Source organism: Mastigoproctus giganteus, chromosome 9 (assembly GCF_048544385.1).
Source record: "Mastigoproctus giganteus isolate SK-2022 chromosome 9, ASM4854438v1, whole genome shotgun sequence".
Classification (NCBI taxonomy): Eukaryota; Metazoa; Arthropoda; class Arachnida; order Uropygi; family Thelyphonidae; genus Mastigoproctus; species Mastigoproctus giganteus.
This window is the reverse complement of record NC_143583.1, coordinates 71,413,649-71,432,448: the sequence shown is the minus strand read 5'-3', so window position 1 is coordinate 71,432,448 and position 18,800 is coordinate 71,413,649. Positions and strand designations below refer to the sequence as shown.

Sequence of the window (18,800 nt, the reverse complement as noted above, 5' to 3'; positions counted from 1 at the left end):
TTTTCCCAGATAAGTATATGACTCCACCTTTTCAATTACTGCTCCTTCGATCATTATTTCCCTTTCCGTGGCATACTTGTTCATCATTACTTTTGTTTTAGCCATATTCATCTTTAGTCCAAAATCCTTACTAACTGTGCATAACTGATTAAGATTTTCCTCTAATTCTTTGGGATCGTGGCTTATAACCACAATGTCATCTGCAAATCGTAAATGGTTTAGGTACTCTCCGTTCACATTGACTCCTTTCTGCGACCAGTCTAATCTTCTGAAAGCTTCCTCAAGGGCAGCAGTAAACAGCTTCGGAGATATTGTGTCTCCTTGTCGAACTCCTTTCTCGATTTTAAATTTGCTACTGTCTTTGTCTAATCTAATAAAGGAGGTAGCACTCTCATATATTTTCTTCAAAATCATAATATATGGGGTATCTATGCCTTGTCTTTCCAGTGCCCGAAACATTGCCTTATGTTGTATGGAGTCAAATGCCTTTTAATAATCCACAAATGCCAGGCATAATGGTGTTTTATATTCATTTGCTTTCTCCATTAGCTGTGATATTACGTGAAGGTGATCCATAGTTGAGAATCCTGTCCTAAAGCCAGCTTGCTCTTTCGGTTGATTCTCATCAAGTATTCTTTCTAATCTGTTAGTAATGACTCTTGTGAACAACTTGTAGATGTGGGATAACAAGCTAATTGGTCTATAATTTCCAATTTCTGATTTATCTCCTTTCTTATGCAGCAAAACTATGATTGCATTATTCCACTGCTTAGGCGTAACACCTTTTCTAATGCACTTTGTGAAGAGCATTGCCAGTTTTTGTGTTATGTCTCTTCCTCCCAATTTTAACAACTCTACAGTAACTTCATCTTCTCCCGGGGCTTTCCGATTCTTCATTTTCTTCAATGCATGTTCTACCTCATCAGGAAGAATATTGAGTATGTCGTATGTGTTGCTACTTTGCAATCCATCTTCCCCACTGCTGGTATCATTCCCTCGCTCCTTGTATAGTAGTCTTCTGCTATTTGAATTATGCTCTCTCTGTTGTTTATAAGTACACCATCGCTATTCTTCAGTTTCAGTATCATTTGTCTTTCTGTATTACTGCTCATGGCTGCTGATTTAAATCCTTTGTTTTCCCTTAATGCTTGTTCTACTTTTCTTGTGTTAAATCTTCTTATGTCCTCTCTGAGTCTCTTTCTAATGGCTTTGCATAACTCAGTATACTCAATTTTCTCCCTGTCAGTGTTTTTCTTGCTCTTCATTTGTCGTCTTCGGTTCATCATGACAAGCGTTTCTTGACTAATTTTTTCTTCTTTGGATTTCTTTTTACCTATAGGTTTCTTGGGCTTTATCACCTTCAGAAAGTTGTAATATTCCTCGTCGATATCTTGGTCCTGAGTAGTCTGCAGAAGCTCAAACTTGTTTTTAAGTTCCAGTACATACTGCTTTTTCTCCTCCTCTGTTATCTCAAAGACCTTTGTATTATTTACTCGAGTCAGTTTTTTCCTTTCCTTTATCTATATCAAGTGCATCTTACCATTCTGTGATCACTTCCAACATTTACCTTATTCAGGACGGTAACATCATTCACAATATATCTTCTGTTAGTGAGGATGAAGTCAATTTCATTAGTTGTTAATCCATTTGGACTCTTCCATGTCCACTTTCTGTTCACCCTTTTCTTGAAAAAAAGTGTTCATTACTGACAGTCCTTGAGATTCTGCAAATTCCACAAGTCTTTCACCTCTTTTATTTCTTTCACCAATTCCAAAATTTCCTATAGTTCCTCTTTCTGCACTGTTTTGCCTTTTTCCAACTTTAGCATTGAAGTCCCCCATAATAATAGTGTAGTGGGTTTTCTGCTCATCTAGAAGACTCTCAATTTTGGTGTACATTTCTTCAACCTCTTCATCATCATGGCTCGATGTTGGTGCATAAATCATTATAATCTTTAGCTTATACCTCTTAGAAATCTTGAGTATTAGCCTTGACACCATTGGTGATGTACTTTTGAATTCCAAAATGTTGTTTTTAAAATCTTTATGGACCAGAAACCCAACTCCACCTTCACTCCTTTCACTGTTTCCATTGGTGTACAGCAGATTTCCACTTGATAAACTTATAAGTGATTCATTTCTTCTTCTTCTTGTTTCAGCCAAACCGATGATATTCCAATTCACATTTTCTAATTCCTTTTCCAGCTCTAATATGATCATCTTACTAGTTTTTTTTTTGTTTTTTTTCATTTTCTTCCTTTATTCTTTTCTTTAGGTGATTTTACTTTAGTATATTATTTATTCAATTTTTCTATTTTTTCTATATGTATATATATACCCACACACTTACCTTCTTTATGAAACCTTTCAAGAATTCTTTCAAGTGCATTACGTTTTTTATTGGCTTTCTCAAGTTCATTCTTCAAAATTAAATTTTCTTTCTCAAGTGGATGAAAACATTCCTGTAAGTAAAATAGCAAATATTGTTTTTGTATTTTCAATTATTAAAATAACAAGCTAACAAATGCCTTATGCTAATATTTTAAAATAATAAATGGTTCAACTCCAAATACAGGCAATCTCAGTATAACATGGTACTTATACAACACAGTTTTGCTCTAACACGATTGATAAATTGTAGCAATCCTTGCACAGCACTTATATAACACTGTTTTGCTCTAACACAGTTAGAGAATTAGGGAAAACCTTGAATAACATGGTATTTTTGGGCTTTTGTGCAGGGAAACATAGCTATTAGCTTGGATGTAATTTTTCAACATTTCCATTCTTTTTTGTGAATCTCCTGTTGACTCACTAGTCGTGACACAAAAAAAAAAAAAATTATTGGGTATATTTTATTTTATTGGGAAATCCCCATGTTAGGTTCTGTGCTATTTAACTTGTGCTTGTTTGAGACCATAAAAAAAGTGTGCAGTTTGTGACTTTTAAGGTTTATGTAAAGTTATTTTGGTTTTTATTTGATTGTTTATAAATTTTTCTGTGTATGAATTACCAAACTTTGTTCTTAAAAATCACATTTCAATCATTTCTTTGTTGTGAATTAAATTCAAGCCCTAAATTATGCTTAAGGAAAGAAAGAATTTGAAGGGCTATGGCCTCAACCTATGGCGAATTTGCTTGACATAATGGTTAGTACAATTTGTACCTACGTATAACAATGATGCTATTGCACTAACCATTAGGTCAAGTGAATTCTCTGTAGGTAGCCCTTCCAAATTCTTTCAGTCTATACTATTGCACACCATCTGGAATCTCTCACATTGTGAAGTTATACTTCATAACTGGGTTGTCACTTATTGCAACACCAGGGCACCTACCTACCCACCGATGAGAGGCCAAGCAGATTTTAGATGGCTGTCTAGGTGGTGGCATCCACTGAGAATAAGCAACAACAGTCTTCTCCACTGGTGAAGCATTGCTTATTCAAGGTAGTGCAATATCAGATGACTAGCTGTGAAGGTATTCACAATATGAGATATGAAAAAACAATGCCATTTTCACCATTTTGGCAATTAACATATGCATAAGCTATTGCACTAACCATTATGCCCAAGCAAAGTAAAACTGCACCACTCAAAATAAACTTTATTTCTCTAGAATCAAAGATACAAACTTTGGATTGTCTTAGAAAAAGAGGAATGGTATTGTACATTGCAAAAAGTTCAAATTAAAATGAAACAACAATCCGACAATAAAACAATAAAGTAAAATGAACAGAAAATTAAAAATGGTATTGCTGCAAGATCTTTAATTTCTGCAAATATAAAAGCTCATCCCTGAGCGCCAACAATTGAGAAAATGGAAGAAGTAATCAGTATTTGGATTAACAATAGAAGTAAAAAATGGATCCCATTAGACAGCAAGGTAATTAAACAAAAGGGACTAAAAATTTATAACCATTTAAAATAAAATGGACAATCTTCTGTTATCCCAGAGTTTATTGCCAGTAAAGGTTGGTTTGAGCAATTTAAAAACCAATTCTCATTATATAACATAAGAATTCAAGGGGAAATTGCATCAGCTGATAATGAAGCTGCAAAGAAGTACACAGATAAATTTTAAAAAAATTATTGAAGAGCACTGATACACACCACATCAAGTTTTAAATGCCAATGTGACAGGTCTTTGGTGGGAAAAAAACATGCCCAACAGAATGTTTAATTAAAAAATAAGAGAAAACTGCACCAGGTTTTACGGCAACAACAGACTGTGTAACGTTAGTTATGTGCAGTAATGCATCTCAGGAGATTACATGATAAAACATATGCTAGTTCATAGATCCTCTAATCTTTGCGCAATGAAAAGGTATAAATAATAATGCATTACAAGTATATTGGAAAACAAACAAAAAAGTTTGGGCAACTGTCAATTTATTTAAAGAAAGGTTTCTAAAATATTTTGTGCCATGTGCGGAAAACTAGATAAAGTGGAAAAATCTAGATTTCAAAGTTTTGTTACTATTGGATAATGCACCAGGCCACCTAAAACATTTAAGTCATCAAAACATTTCAAAGTGAGTCTTGCTTTTTTTTTTTTTTTTTTTTTTAGGAGCATTAGCAACTAAGGCCATATTGCTCCGGGATATGCGGTGGTCATTCCCCGACCTTTTCGCATCCTCCATATTTGGTTGTGATGGGCTCGAACCCCGGTCTAATCAAGAAGCGTGTGCTACGCACTGCTGCTCCTTCCCACCTGGCTACGGAGGTGGCTGTGAGTCTTGCACCTCTATTAGAATGAACTGCGGCCTGGAGGGCAGGGTGCTGGGGGGTTTCGGGGACTGTTGCCAATCATCATGAAGCAAATAAATACATGGGCTGTGTTAGGGTAACTAAGAATAGGTGCATGTATACTTGCATGTACACCAATGCTAGGAGTATAGAGTAAATAAATTTGATGAATTTGAAGTGCTGGTCAAGGCATCAAAGGCAGATATTGTTGGGATATCAAAGACGTGCTGTCACAGATATAAGCAGAGCAGAATTGGAATTTGTGGGGTACAATGTGTACACAAAGGGTAAGGAGGGAGGAGCGGTTATGCTGCCAATTAAGAAACGCGCAAAATCTAAGGAATGCAGAATTGGAATTTATGGAGTACAATATGTACAGAAAGGACAGACAGGATAGGAAGGGAGGAGGGGTTATGCTGTTAATAAAAATATAAAAGCTAAGGAAGTAAATGCAGTTGACATAGATGGACAGTGCAAATTTGAGTCTGTCTGTTGTTCATTGTACTCATCAGAGTCATTAGGCCTATAACACACTCTTACTCTCTATTTTGCTTTCCCAGTGCTTATGTCACACCAGACAGACTCAAATAGAAATAGAGTGGGTCAGTAAATCAGATTGTCTGATATGGGGGATTTTAACTTCCCAGATATTGGCTAGAACTTGGGGAGTGGTCACTTGCACACTAGAAATGCTTTTGTGGATTTATTGAATGATTGCTTTCTACAGCAGCAGCATGTTTGAGAGAGTAGAGCAAGTAGAGGGAGTAATACTCTTGATCTGATTATCAGCAGTGATTCGTCATGCATTAAGAATTTACAGATAAAGGAACCACTAGGTGGCAATGATCACAGTGAACTGATGTGGAATTTACTTAAATATCTCATTACTATCAGTGGTAAAGGGAAGGGTTTTTGCTTTCGTAAAGGTGAATACAGTGGTCTCAAACAGGTTTTAAATTCTATACAGTGGGAGCAACTAGCGTTGGCATTAGTTAAGGCATATGATGCAAGAAAGGAAGCTTATATAGCATCAGTAAAAAAAAAACCTTCTCATTTCGCCCATCCAGTTACTCCAAATGTTTGTCTAATTCAGCCTTAAATTTATTTAAACTATCAACTTCCACAACAACAGACGGGTCTGTTCCAGCAATCAACTACCCGTTGGCTAAAGGAAAACTTCCGTACATTTATTCTACAACTGTCTTTCCTCAATTTGAATCTATGCCAACTCAGGTTCTTAATCTGAGAAAGTGGAAGTATCCCTCCAGCATTCAGCCTGCTCAAACCATTCAAGGCCCTTATACATCTCAATCAGATCACCTCACAGGTGACTAGTCTCCAGATGCTGAAACTTACAGAACTTAAGCCTTTCTTTTCCTCTCACAAATCTTGTTGCCCTTCTCTGTACTCATTCTAGCAACTCACCCTTCCTAAAATGAGGCCTACAGACCTGAATGCAGTACTCAAGGAGTGGCCTGACCATTGCCTTATACAAAAGGATAATCACATCCTTGTCTCAGCTAGCAAAATTCCTATATATCATTAACGAAACTCCATGACCTGCTTTGGCAGCCCTACTGCACTGCTCAGAGAACTAAATAACTCACTGCACAATTACTCCCAGGTCTTTTTCATTCTCCACCTCCCTGAGTGTAGTACCACACAGTTGGTATGTTTCTCTTTGGCTACTGCTACACATATGCAGTACTTTGCATTTGTTATTGTTAAACTTCAGTTGCCACTTCTCAGACCATCTACCTAACTTTTCTAGATCCTGTTGCAGTAACATACTGTCTTTAGAGTCATTAACAACCCTGCCAAACTTTGTATCATCTGCAAACTAGGACATTAAACCAGATATATCTTCACCAATATCATTAATAAATACACACAACAATGAGCCCTGCACCAAACCCTGGGGGAATCTATTAATAACATTAGTCCATGTAAAGTAGTGCCCATTTATTACCTGTCTCTGCCATCTCCCACTCAACCATTCCTTTATCCATTGCAGGAACTTGCCCTTAATGTCATACCACTACAATTTGTACAGGTCTTCCATGTGCAACAATATAAAAAGCTTTCCTGAAATCGAAGTTATTTTTAACATCCAGTTCCTTTGTGACCACATCATGGTATAAAAACTGGTTAGTAGCATTAATAGATGCATACGATGCAAGAAAGCAAGCTTATGCAGTATCAGCCAAAAAAAAAAAAAAAAACCCTCAGATTTCATCCCTCCATTCGTTCCAAATACCTGTCCAGCTCAGCCTTAAATTTATTTAGGCTATCAACTTTCACAACAAAGGATGAAAGCCTGTTCCACCAATCAACTACCGGCTAGCTAAAGGCAAACTTCTGCACTTCTATCCTACAACTGTCTTCCCTCGATTTCAATTTATACCCTCTCAGGTGATTATTTTGAGCAAGAGGAAGAATCTCATCAGCATTGGGCATGCTCAAACCATTCAAGGCTTTATACATCTCAATCAGATTACCTCACAGGTGCCTAGTCTCCAAACACTATAATCTGCAAAATATAAGCCTTTCTTCGTAAGAGCAACCCTTTGTTCCATTCACTAATCTTGTTGCCCTTCTCTGTACTCATTCCAACAGTTCTACATCCTTCTTAAAATGAGGCCTCCAGACCTGTATACAGTACTCAAGGTGTGGCCTGACCATCACCTTATACAGTGGGATAATTACCTCCTTATCCCTGATAGAAAAATTCCTGTATATCATTGACAAGACACCATGAGCTACTCCTGCAGACCATCTGCGCTGCTCAGAAAACTTCAAACCTGCTTGCACAATTACCCCCAGGTCCTTTTCACTGTCTACCACTGTCAGTGTAGTACCACAGAGTTGATACATTACTCTGGAGTTACTGCTTACCATATGTAGTACTTTACATTTGTCAATGTTAAACTTCATTTGCCACCTCTCAGCCCATCTGCTCAACTTTTCTAGATTCTGTTGCAGCAGCGTACTGTCATTAGTGTCATTAACAACCATGCCAACCTTCGTATCATCTGGAAACTTGGACATTAAGCCTGATATACCATCATCAATATCATTTATAAATAAAGAAAACAACAATGGACCCAGCACTGAACCCTGAGGGACTCCATTAATAACATTAGTCCACGAAGAGCAGTGTCCATTGGTTACCACTCTCTGTCTTCTCCCACTCAACCATCCCTTTATCCATAGCAGCAATTTGCCTCCAATATCGCACTGCTCCAATTTTTGCAGAATTTTCCATGTGCAACAGTATAAAAAGCCTTTCTAAGATCCAATATATGATATCAAAGTTATTCCCTGCATCAAGTTGCTTTGTGACCACATCATAGTATCCAATCAAACTGGTCATACAAGATTTCCCCTTAACAAACTCATGCTGTGTCCCCTTAACAGATTTCCCCTTGTTAAGATTTCCCCTTAACAAACTGATGCTGTATGATCATCTAGACAAGACTGAAGTCTTGTCTAGATGATCATACAGCTCTTCTTTAACCAGTGCCTCCATTAATTTCCCTGGAACAGACAGCTCTATAATTACTTGTGTCACCCTTTGATCTTCCTTTGTGAATTGGGGTCACATTTGCACATTTCCAGTCCATGGGTACCTCCCTTTAGACAAGACTTCCCATTAACAAACCCATGCTGTGTCTGAACTATTACTGGAGTCTTGTTTAGGTGATCCTGTATCACCTCTTAAACCAGTGACTCCATTATTTCTCCCGAACAGAATATAAACTAACAGGTTTTTAATTATTTGTGTCGCCCTTTGAAACCCCTTTGTGAATTGGGGATACATTTGCACACTGCAGAACATGGGGACGTCCCCTGAATCTAAGGATGCTCTCATAATTATGGCTAAAAGTTTTGGTAACTTCCTTCACTGATTCCTTCAATATAACTGGATAGATTCCATCAACCCCCAGGAGCCTTTTTTTATGTTGAACTTCAACAATTTCTCCTCCACTTTTCTCTCAGTTATTACAAATTCACTTAGATCCCTGTTACAGTTTGATAAACATCTGGCATTCCCCTCCTTAAATAACTCCTCCAGATTTATTTAAGGAGGGGAATGCCAGATGTTTATCAAATAACTCCAGAGAGGAATGCTAGAAGTTTATAAAACTGTAACAGGGGGCTGAGTGATTTTGTAATAATTAAGAGCAAAGTGGAGGAGAAATTGTTGAAGTTAAACATAAGGGAGGCACCTGGGGTGGATGGGATCTACCCAGTTATATTAAAGGAGCAAAGGAAGTAAGCAAACCCTTGGCGGCCATAATTATGAGAGCTTCCTTGGACTCAAGACGAGGTCCCCATGGACTGGTATGCAAATGTATCACCAATTCACAAAGGGGGGGAGGGGTTTAAAAGGTGACACAAGTAAATATAGACTTGTTAGTTTAACTTGTGTTCTGGGGAAAATAATGAAATCACTCGTTAAATAGCATTGCAAGGTCACCTAGACAAGACTGCAGTAATAGTTAAGAAACAGCATGGGTTTGTTAAAGGGAGGTCTTGTCTGACCAACTTGATTGGATACGATGTGGCCATAAAGGAACTGAATGCAAAAAACAATTTTGATATCATATACTTGGATTTCAAGAAAGCTTTTGATACTGTTGCACATGAAAGACTGCTGTACAAATTGAAGAGGTATGGTGTTAAGGGTAAGTTGCTACAATGGATAAAGGGATGGTTGAGTGGGAGATGACAGAGAGTGGTAATCATTAGCATTAGTAGAGGCATTTGATGCAAGAAAGCAACTTATGCAGCATCAGCCCAAAAGAAAAAAAAAAAAAAAAACCACTTCCACTTCACCCCTCTGTTCGTTCGAAATACCTGTCCAGCTGAGCCTCAAACTTATTTAGGCTATCAACTTCCACAACAAGGGATGGAAGTCTGTTCCACAAACCAAGCAACCACCCACTGGCTAAAGGCAAATTTCCGCACGTCTATCCTACATCTGTCTTTCCTCAATTTGAATTGATGCCCTCTCAGATGATTATTCTGAGCAAGAGGAAGAATCCCATCAGCACTGAGCATGCTCAAACCATTCAAGGCTTTATACACCTCTATCAGTCACCTCGCTGGTGCCTAGTCTCCAGACACTGTAATTTGCAAAACTTAAGCCTTTCTTCGTAAGAGCACCCCTTTGTTCCATTCACTGAACTTGCTGCCCTTCTCGGTACTCGTTCCAGCAGCTCTACATCCTTCTTGAAATGAGGCCTCCAAACCTGTATACAGTACTGTAGGTGTGGCCTGACCATTGCCTTATACAATGGAATAATCACCTCCTTATCCCTGCTATAAAAATTCCTATATATCATTGACAATACACCATGAGCTACTCTTGCAGCCCATCTGCACTGTTCAGAGAACTTCATATCTGCCTGCACAACCACACCCAGGTCCCTTTCATTCTCTACCACTGTCAGTGTAGTACCACAGAGTTGATACGTTGCTCTGGGGTTGCTGTTTCCCAAATGTAGTACTTTACATTTGTCAACGTTAAACTTCATTTGCCACCTCTCAGCCCATCTGCTCAACCTTTCCAGATCCTGTTGCAGCAGCATAGTGTCAGTAGTGTCCTTGACAACCCAGCCAACCTTTGTATTGTCTACAAACTTAGACATTAAGATTGATATATATCAAGCTTAATGTCCATCATCAATATCATTTATAAATACAGAAAACAATAATGGAACAACACTGAACCCTGAGGGACTCCACTAATAACATTAGTCCACGATGAGCAGTGTCCATTGATTACCACTCTCTGTCTTCTCCCCCTCAACCACCCCTTTATCTATAGCAGCAATTTGCCTCCAATGCCACACAGCTCCAATTTGTGCAGCAGTCTTCCATGTGCAACAGTATCAAAAGCCTTTCTTAGATCCAAGTATATCATATCAAAGTGATTCCCTGCATCCAGGGAATCACTTTGTGACTGCATCATAGTATCCAATCAAATTGGTCAGGCAAGACTTCCCCTTAACAAAACCATGCTGTGTCCGAGCTATAACCAGTCTTGTCTAGATGATTCTGCAGTGCTTCTTTAACCAGTGCCTCCATTAATTTTCCTGGAACAGAAGTTAAACTCACAGGTCTATAATTACTTGTGTCAGCCTTTGATCCGCCTTTGTGAATTGGGGTCACATTTGCACATCTCCAGTCTGTGGGTACCTCCCCTGAGTCCAAGGAAGCTCTCATAATTATGGCTAAGGGTTTGCTTACTTCCTTTGCTGCCTCCTTTAATATAATTGGATAGATCCCATCCAAGCCAGGTGCCTTTCTTGTGTTTATCTTCAACAATTTCTCCTCCACTTTACTCTCAGTTATTACAAGATTCTCTAGCTTACTGCCAGAGTTGAATACACCTCTGGCATTCCCCTCGCTGAATAACTCCTCATGTGTGAATGTCGATGCAAAATATTCATTTAGTTTGTTAGCTACCTGAGCAGGATCATCAACAGCTGACCCATCGATATCAAGTGGACCAATCTGATTCATCCCCTTCCTTCTAGAGTTTACATAAGTAAAGAACTCTTTGCTGTTTTTTTTTTGCATCCCTTGCCAAAGATTTCTCGTAATCTGCTTTTTGCCTGCCTAACTTCCTTTGTAACTTGGTTACAGATCAACTTGTATCTATCATAGGCTTCTGTGTCACATGTTAATTTGTATGTATCCCATGCATTTTTCTTCTCTGCCATATGTCTCATTAGTTCATCTGTCATCCATTTAAGCCTAATCCTTGAACAATATTTCTTAGTTGGTATGTAAAGCCTAGTAGCTTCCAAGATAAGTTCTTTCAATGCTTCCCATTTTGAATTTGCTGTTGGTAACCTCATCAGTTGGTCCCACTGTATAGAATTTAAATACTGTCTCAGTCCATCGTAGTTGCCACTCTGTGATCACTGCCACCTAGTGGTTCATTTATCTGCAAATTCTGAATGCATGAAGAATCACTACTGATAATCAAATCAAGAGTATTACTCCCTCTAGTTGCCTCCCAAACATGCTGATGTAGAAAACAATCATCCAATAAATCCACAAAAGCCTTGCTAGTGTGTGAGTGACCAGCCCCCAAATTCCAGTCAATATCTGGGAAATTAAAATCCCCCATTATAAGACTCTCTGATTTACTGGCCCACTCTATTTCCATATACAGTTTCTTATTATACTCATCAGAGTCATTAGGCTTATAGCACACTCCTACTCTCAATTTTGATCTCCCAATGCTTACACCAAACTCACTCGACACTGCACTGTCCAGCGATGTCGAGTGGCTTCACTTCCTTGGATTTTATGTGTTTTTTAACTAATAGCATAACCCCTCCTCCCTTCCTATCCTGTCTATCCTTTCTGTAGACGTACTCCCCAAATTCCAGTTCTGCACCCCTTATATCTGTGTGACACGCTGTCTCTGATATCCCAACAATATCTGCCTTTGATGTTTTGAGCAATGCTTCAAATTCATCAAATTTATTTACTAAACTCCTAGCATTTGTGTACACACAAGGATACATGCACCTGTTTCTATTTTTAGCTACCCTAACACAACCCATGTGTTTACTTGTATTGCAGTGACTCCCAGCAGTCGCTGAAATATCCTGCATCTTGTTTTTCAGGCTTCTGCTCATTCCAATAGAAGCAGTGCAAGAATCTCTTTCACCTCTGCCAGTGGCTACTGTTAATCTATTAATCTTTGTCTATCCCCAAGCTAGCAGTTTTCTGACCCACCTAACACTGCCTCGATAGCATCAGCAAATATTCTTGCACCCTTTCAATTTAAGTCTATCCCATCCCTGTAGAAGCAGTCTCTCCTGTTAACAAGTACAGTCCTACCTGACAAAATTCTATGCCTTGAGCCTTGCACAATCTTTACAGGGCTGAATTGATTGACAAGGCTCTCATCATATACTCCCTCCTATCGCGTCTGGGCATTTTGCAGACACCTTCAAATTCAACCCTAATTCTCGGCTTTTTTTCAACAGTGACCTGTACTTGTTAAGTAATTCTGCCGATCTCCTGCTCTTGATATCATTAGTGCCAACGTGTACAACTATATCACCTGTTGTGCCCATAAATGTGCCCTTAAAATCAATGGACACTGCTCTTCATGGACAAATGCTATTTAAGGAGTTCTCCCAGGTTTCGGTGCTGGGCTCGTTGTTTTGTATATTCATCAATGATATTGATGAAGGTATATCAGGTTTAATATCCAAGTTTGCAGATGATACAAAGGTTGGCAGGGTTGTTAACGACAGTAAAGACAGTATGCTACCCAACTGGATCTAGATAAGTTGGGAAAATGGGCTGAGAAGCTGCAACTGAAGTTTAACATTACCAAATGCAAAGTACTGCTTATGGATAGCAATAACCCAAGAGAAATGTACCAACTGTGTGGTACTGAGCTCAGGGAAATGGAAAGTGAAAAAGACCTGGGGGTAATTGTGCAGTCAAATATGAAGTTTGCTGAGCAGTGCAGACGGGCTGCCAGGGCAGGTCATGGAGTGTTGTCAATGATAAATATGAATTTTGCTAGCAGGGACAAGGAAGTGATTATCCCATTGTACAAGGCAATGGTGAAGCCATACCTAGAGTACTGTGTACAGGTCTGAAGGCCTCATTTTAGGAAGGATGTAGAATTGCTAGAATGAGTACAAAGAAGGACAACAAGATTGGTGAGGGGATCAAAGGAGTGCTCTTACCAAGAAAGGCTTAAGTTCTGGAAATTACAGCACCTGGAGAGTAGGCACTTGCGAGGTAATCTGATTGAGGTGTACAAGGTCATGAATGTGTTGAGCAAGCTAAAAATGCTGATGGGATTCTTCCTATTGCTCAGATTACAATGTTTGGAGACTAGGCACCTGCAAGGCGATCTAATTAAGGTGTATAAAACCTTGTTTGAGCTTGCTCAATGCTGATGGAATTCTTCCTCTTGCTCAGAATAATCACCTGAGAGGGCATAAATTCAAATTGAGGAATGACGGTTGTAGAATAGATGTGTGGAAGTTTGCCTTTCGCCAGCGGGTGGTTGATTACTGGAACAAACTTCCATCTGTTGTTGTTTGTTATTGTTGTTATTTGGTTTTTAGGAGCATTAGCAACTAAGGCCATATTGCTCCTGGGATATGCGGTGATCATTCCCTGACCTTTCCGCATCATCCATATTTGGTGGTCACGGGCTCGAACCCCGGTCTAATCAAGAAGCGTGTGCTACGCACTGCCGCTCCTGCCCACCTGGCTAAGGAGGCGGCATCTGTTGTAGAAGTTGATAACTTAAATAGATTCAAGGCAGAACTTGACAAACATTTGGAGCGAGGAGATAGGTGAAATAAGGGTGTTTTTTTTTTTTTTTTTTGGCTGATGCTATATAAGCTTGCTTTCTTGCATCATGTGCCCTTGCTAATGCTATTGCTAATTAAGAACCTGAGGGGGCATACATTCAAATTGAGGAAAGACAGTTGCAGAATCAATGTGCGGAAGTTTGCCTTTAGCTAGTGGGTGGTTAATTGGTGGAACAGACTCATCTTTTGTTCTGAAAATTGATAGCCTAAATAAATTTAAGGCTGAGCTGGACAGGTATTTGGAATAAACGGAGGGGTGAAATGGGAGAGGATTTTTTTTTTTTTTGGCTGATGCTGCATAAGCTTGTTTTTTTGCATCGTATGCTAATACTAATGCTAATCAGTACACTATCACCTAGTGGTTCCTTTATCTGCATGTTGTTGTTGTTGTTATTTGGTTTTTAGGAGCATTAGCAACTAAGGCCATATTGCTCCGGGATATGCGGTGGTCATTCCCTGAATGACCTTTCCGCATCCTCCGTATTTGGTGGTGATGGGCTCGAACCCCGGTCTAATCAAGAAGCGTGTGCTACGTACTGCTGTTCCTTCCCACCTGGCTACGGAGGCGCCTTTTATCTGCATGAATAATGCATGAATAATCACTGCTGATAATCAGATCAAATGCATATCTCCCTCTGGTTGCCCCTCGAACATTTTGCTGATGAAAACAAAAGTCTTGTATTGTGCTAGTGACCAACCCACAAGTTCCAGTCAATATCTGTAAAGTTAAATTTCCCCATTACAAGACATTATCATGTACTGGCCCACTCTATTTCTCTGCACAACTGTTTGTTGTACTCGTCAGTGTCATTAGGCCTATAACACATTTGTACTCTCATTTCCCCTTTCCGAGTATTTATACCACACCAAACAGACTCAACATCGCACTATCCACCCATGTCAACTTGATGCACTTTCTTCAATTTATGTGTTTCTTAACTAACAGCATAACCCCTCCTCCCTTCCTACCCTGTCTATCTTTTCTGTACACGTTACTCACCAGATTCCAATACTGCACTGCTTATATCTGTGTGACACCATGTCTGTGATATCCCAACAATATGTGCCTTTGATGCCTTGATCAGCACTTCAAATTCATCAAATTTATTTAGTATACTTCTAGAATTGGTGTACATGCAAGAATATATGCACATGTTCTTACTTTTTTTTTTTTAGCTGATGCTATATAAGCTTGCTTTCTTGCATCACGTGCCCTTGCTAATGCTATTGCTAATTAAGAACCTGAGTGGGCATACATTCAAATTGAGGAAAGACAGTTGCAGAATCAATGTGCAGAAGTTTGCCTTTAGCTAGTGGGTGGTTAATTGGTGGAACAGACTCATCTTTTGTTCTGAAAATTGATAGCCTAAATAAATTTAAGGCTGAGCTTAATTTAAGCACCACAGCCTATGGATTCACGTGTTCCATAATCACTCCCAGCAGCTCTCTTTCTAGGCTGCTGCTCATTACAATAGAAGCAGTGCAAGAATCACTTTCACCTCTGCCTGGGCTACTGTTACTCTTTTAGTCTGTGAATCCCCAAAAGCCAGCCATTTTCCAACCCACCTAACACTACCTTAATTAAGGACTTAGTTCTATTAAGAGACTCATGTCTCTTAATAGAACTAAGTTCTTTGTAATAAGGATAGGTGGATTAGAACCATGGTATGTCTGCCAGGAGCAACTATTAATGATGTCACCAACAGTTGTCAGATTTTAAGGGGAGTAAAGAGAAAATTATTATTCATGTAGGGACTAATGATATTAAGCACACACACGATCAGATGATTTGTTACACAAATACAGGACCATGCTTAAAAAATGCTTCAAGTTAGGTCACAATGTCTGTGTGTCTGCATTTCTGCCCAGGCACGATAGGAAGGATTATATGCTGAAAGCCTTGTGGATTAACTCAAGGCTTGAAGGACTCTGCAAGGCTTTTTGGGGGGGAATTTCTATCAGCTTGGCCCACACTTTTAGGTAGAAGGATCTGTTTTTTTAGAGACGCTATACATTTAAACAAAGGTGGTCCAAGAGTTTTTGCCAGTATTATTGAGGATACCTTAGGGTTCAGGGAAAGTGCTAGTTTGTGGGGGGGGAGACAAGGGTAATATAGATACGCGTTTATCTGATAATATTGGTCAAAATAACACTTACACATACTTCAAGAGTTTTTTGTTACCACAAAAGAATATATTAGCAAGATGTTCTGATGGCAGAAATGTTTCAAATGAGTGGGTAGCTAATGCCAGGGAAGCAAGCTTAAATAACTATAAGGGATGTCAGGGTAGTTAACTATACAAGAACATTAAGTTTAATTGTTTATACAGTAATGTCAGAAGTGTCATCAATAAAATGAGTGAATTCGAACTGCTGGTTAGGACAACTAACACTGACATAATAGGGCTTACAGAAACATGGTGCCACCCGGAGATTAGGAATGATGAGTTTCAGTACAGTATGTATAATGTATTTAGGAAATATAGGGCAGATAGAAGGGTTGGTTGGTTGGTTTTGATTTCATTGGCGCATTAGCAACTAAAGCTATAATGCGCCAAGACCAGGTGCAGATAGAAGGGGTGGCGGGGTCATGCTTCTTATCAAAAGCAGCCTGAGTGCAATGATAGCTGTCCCAGATTCAGACGTTTTGCATGCTAGTATAGAATCTGTATGTTGTGAGATAGTCGGAAGCAAAGGTATAATGAGAGTGGGAAGTACAGGCCAGATGATTGTGAAGATTATGATGAGAGCCTTTACTTGCAAATGGAATGGACAAGTAAGCATCAATGTCTTATTATGGTTATTTTAATTTGGCTCTAATTGAATGGAGCAAATGGGAAAGGAACTCCACATGGGGAACAAAATTTTGAAGTCAACTAGATAATTGTTATTTCAGAGAAAGTACTAGGGAAAAAATACTCTAGACCTCATCATACACACATGAACCCGATAACAATAGGGCTTACAGTACAGGAACCAGCAGCAGGAAGTGCTCACAGAGTTCTACAGTAGACAATGAAGAGAGAGGTAGCAGTAGTCTAAGGCAAAGGAATGAGTTATAATTTCAGAGAAGGAAATCATGATGCCTTACGGTGCTACATGGCCTCTATTAACGAGGTAGATATCGCACAAAGAGTGAATACAATTGAATTATAGCATACCTTTAAAACATTAATCACCAAATGCTTGGATGCATATATACCATTAAAAAAATATTCCACAAAGAGGATTCCAAGTTGGATAAATAATGAGGTTGCAGATTACTTAAGCAGAAAAAGACACTACAGAAAAGTTACAGAGCAATAAAAAGTAATAAGGTAAAAAGTAACAGCTACAAAATGATTTGCAATAGTGCCATAGAAAAGATTAGGCTGACAAAGGCAGATTATAAGAAATCTGTGGCAAAGTGAGCAAAGGGATAAGGAATTTTATTTTCACATATATAAATGCAAAAAAGAGAAGGAAAAACCAGATCAGACTCTTATGTAAAGAAGGTGGGATAGTATTAGATATGCCAGCTGATGTTGCTGATGAACTCAACAATTACTTTGCATCTGCATTTTCACAAGAAAAACCCTTTATGTCAAAGAGAAACTGTGGAAGTAAAGTTGAAAAATAAATAATTAATGATATTGAAATTTCACATGAATATTTAATGAAAATACTTTTGAGCCTACAGGCCAGTAAGGCTCCTGAGGTTGATGGCATATACCCTATAAACTTAAGGGAGACAGCAAGTGAGTGCATTGAACCATTGAGGCTAATTATGAGAGCATCACTGGACTCGGGAGTTATTCCGCTGTATTGGAAAAGTGGCAGTGTATCTCCAATACATAAGGGCAGTCCTAAAAGTGAAGTGGGAAATTACTAATCGGTCAATCTAGCTTCAGTAGTAGGGAAAATCATGGGGGAAATGATCAAGGGTGGAATTCAAAATCATTTAGATAGAACTAGAATTCTGAATGTTTTGTAAAGGGAAAATCATGTTTAACAAATCTGGTTAGCTATTTTGACAGGGTCACTCATGAGTTGAATTTAGGGAATAATTTTGACAGTTTATTTGGATTTCAGCAAAACATCTTACTGAGTCCTACATGAGCAGTTACTTTAAAAGCTGGAACAGGTTGAAATCACAGGGAAAATCCTTAGATGGATAGCAGGGTGGCTTCGGAGCAGGAGGCAGAGGGTTGTGATAATTGGTTATTCTTCAGATTGGGTTGATGTAAGAAGTGGGGTTCCCCAAAGATCAGTATTTAGACCACTGTTGTTTTTGATTTCCATAAATGACATCAATGAAGGGATAGAGGGCGTGATGTCTAAATTTGCAGATGATGTAAAGATTGGTAGAGTAGTTAATGATCACTGCCAAGCAGAGCTCCTTCAGAGCAAACTATATAGACTTCAGGGATGATCAGAAAAATGGCAGCTATGCTTTAATCCAGCAAAGTAGAAGGTATTACACCTGGGGAACAGTAACCCCAAAATAACTTATATACTTGGTGGAGTTGAACTAAAGCAAGTAGTGGAGGAAAGGATCTTGAGTGTTACGATACTGTCAAACATGAAGTTCTCTGAGCATTGTAGACAGTTTGCAAGGATGACCCATGGTGTCCTATCGATGAATTAACTCAAAAAAAAAATTTGCTATTAGAAATAAGGAGGTCATAATCCCATTACATAAG

General features: G+C 38.8%; 1 protein-coding gene across 1 annotated transcript in view; it reads right to left on the bottom strand.

Moving 5' to 3' along the window:
* Positions 1-18,800, bottom strand: part of LOC150080437 (centrosomal protein of 290 kDa-like) — a 386,964-nt gene that overhangs the window by 321,293 nt on the left and 46,871 nt on the right. Inside the window, 1 exon segment of the mRNA XM_090380692.1 lies at positions 2,350-2,461. Coding sequence (XP_090236818.1) covers positions 2,350-2,461 — 112 coding nt within the window.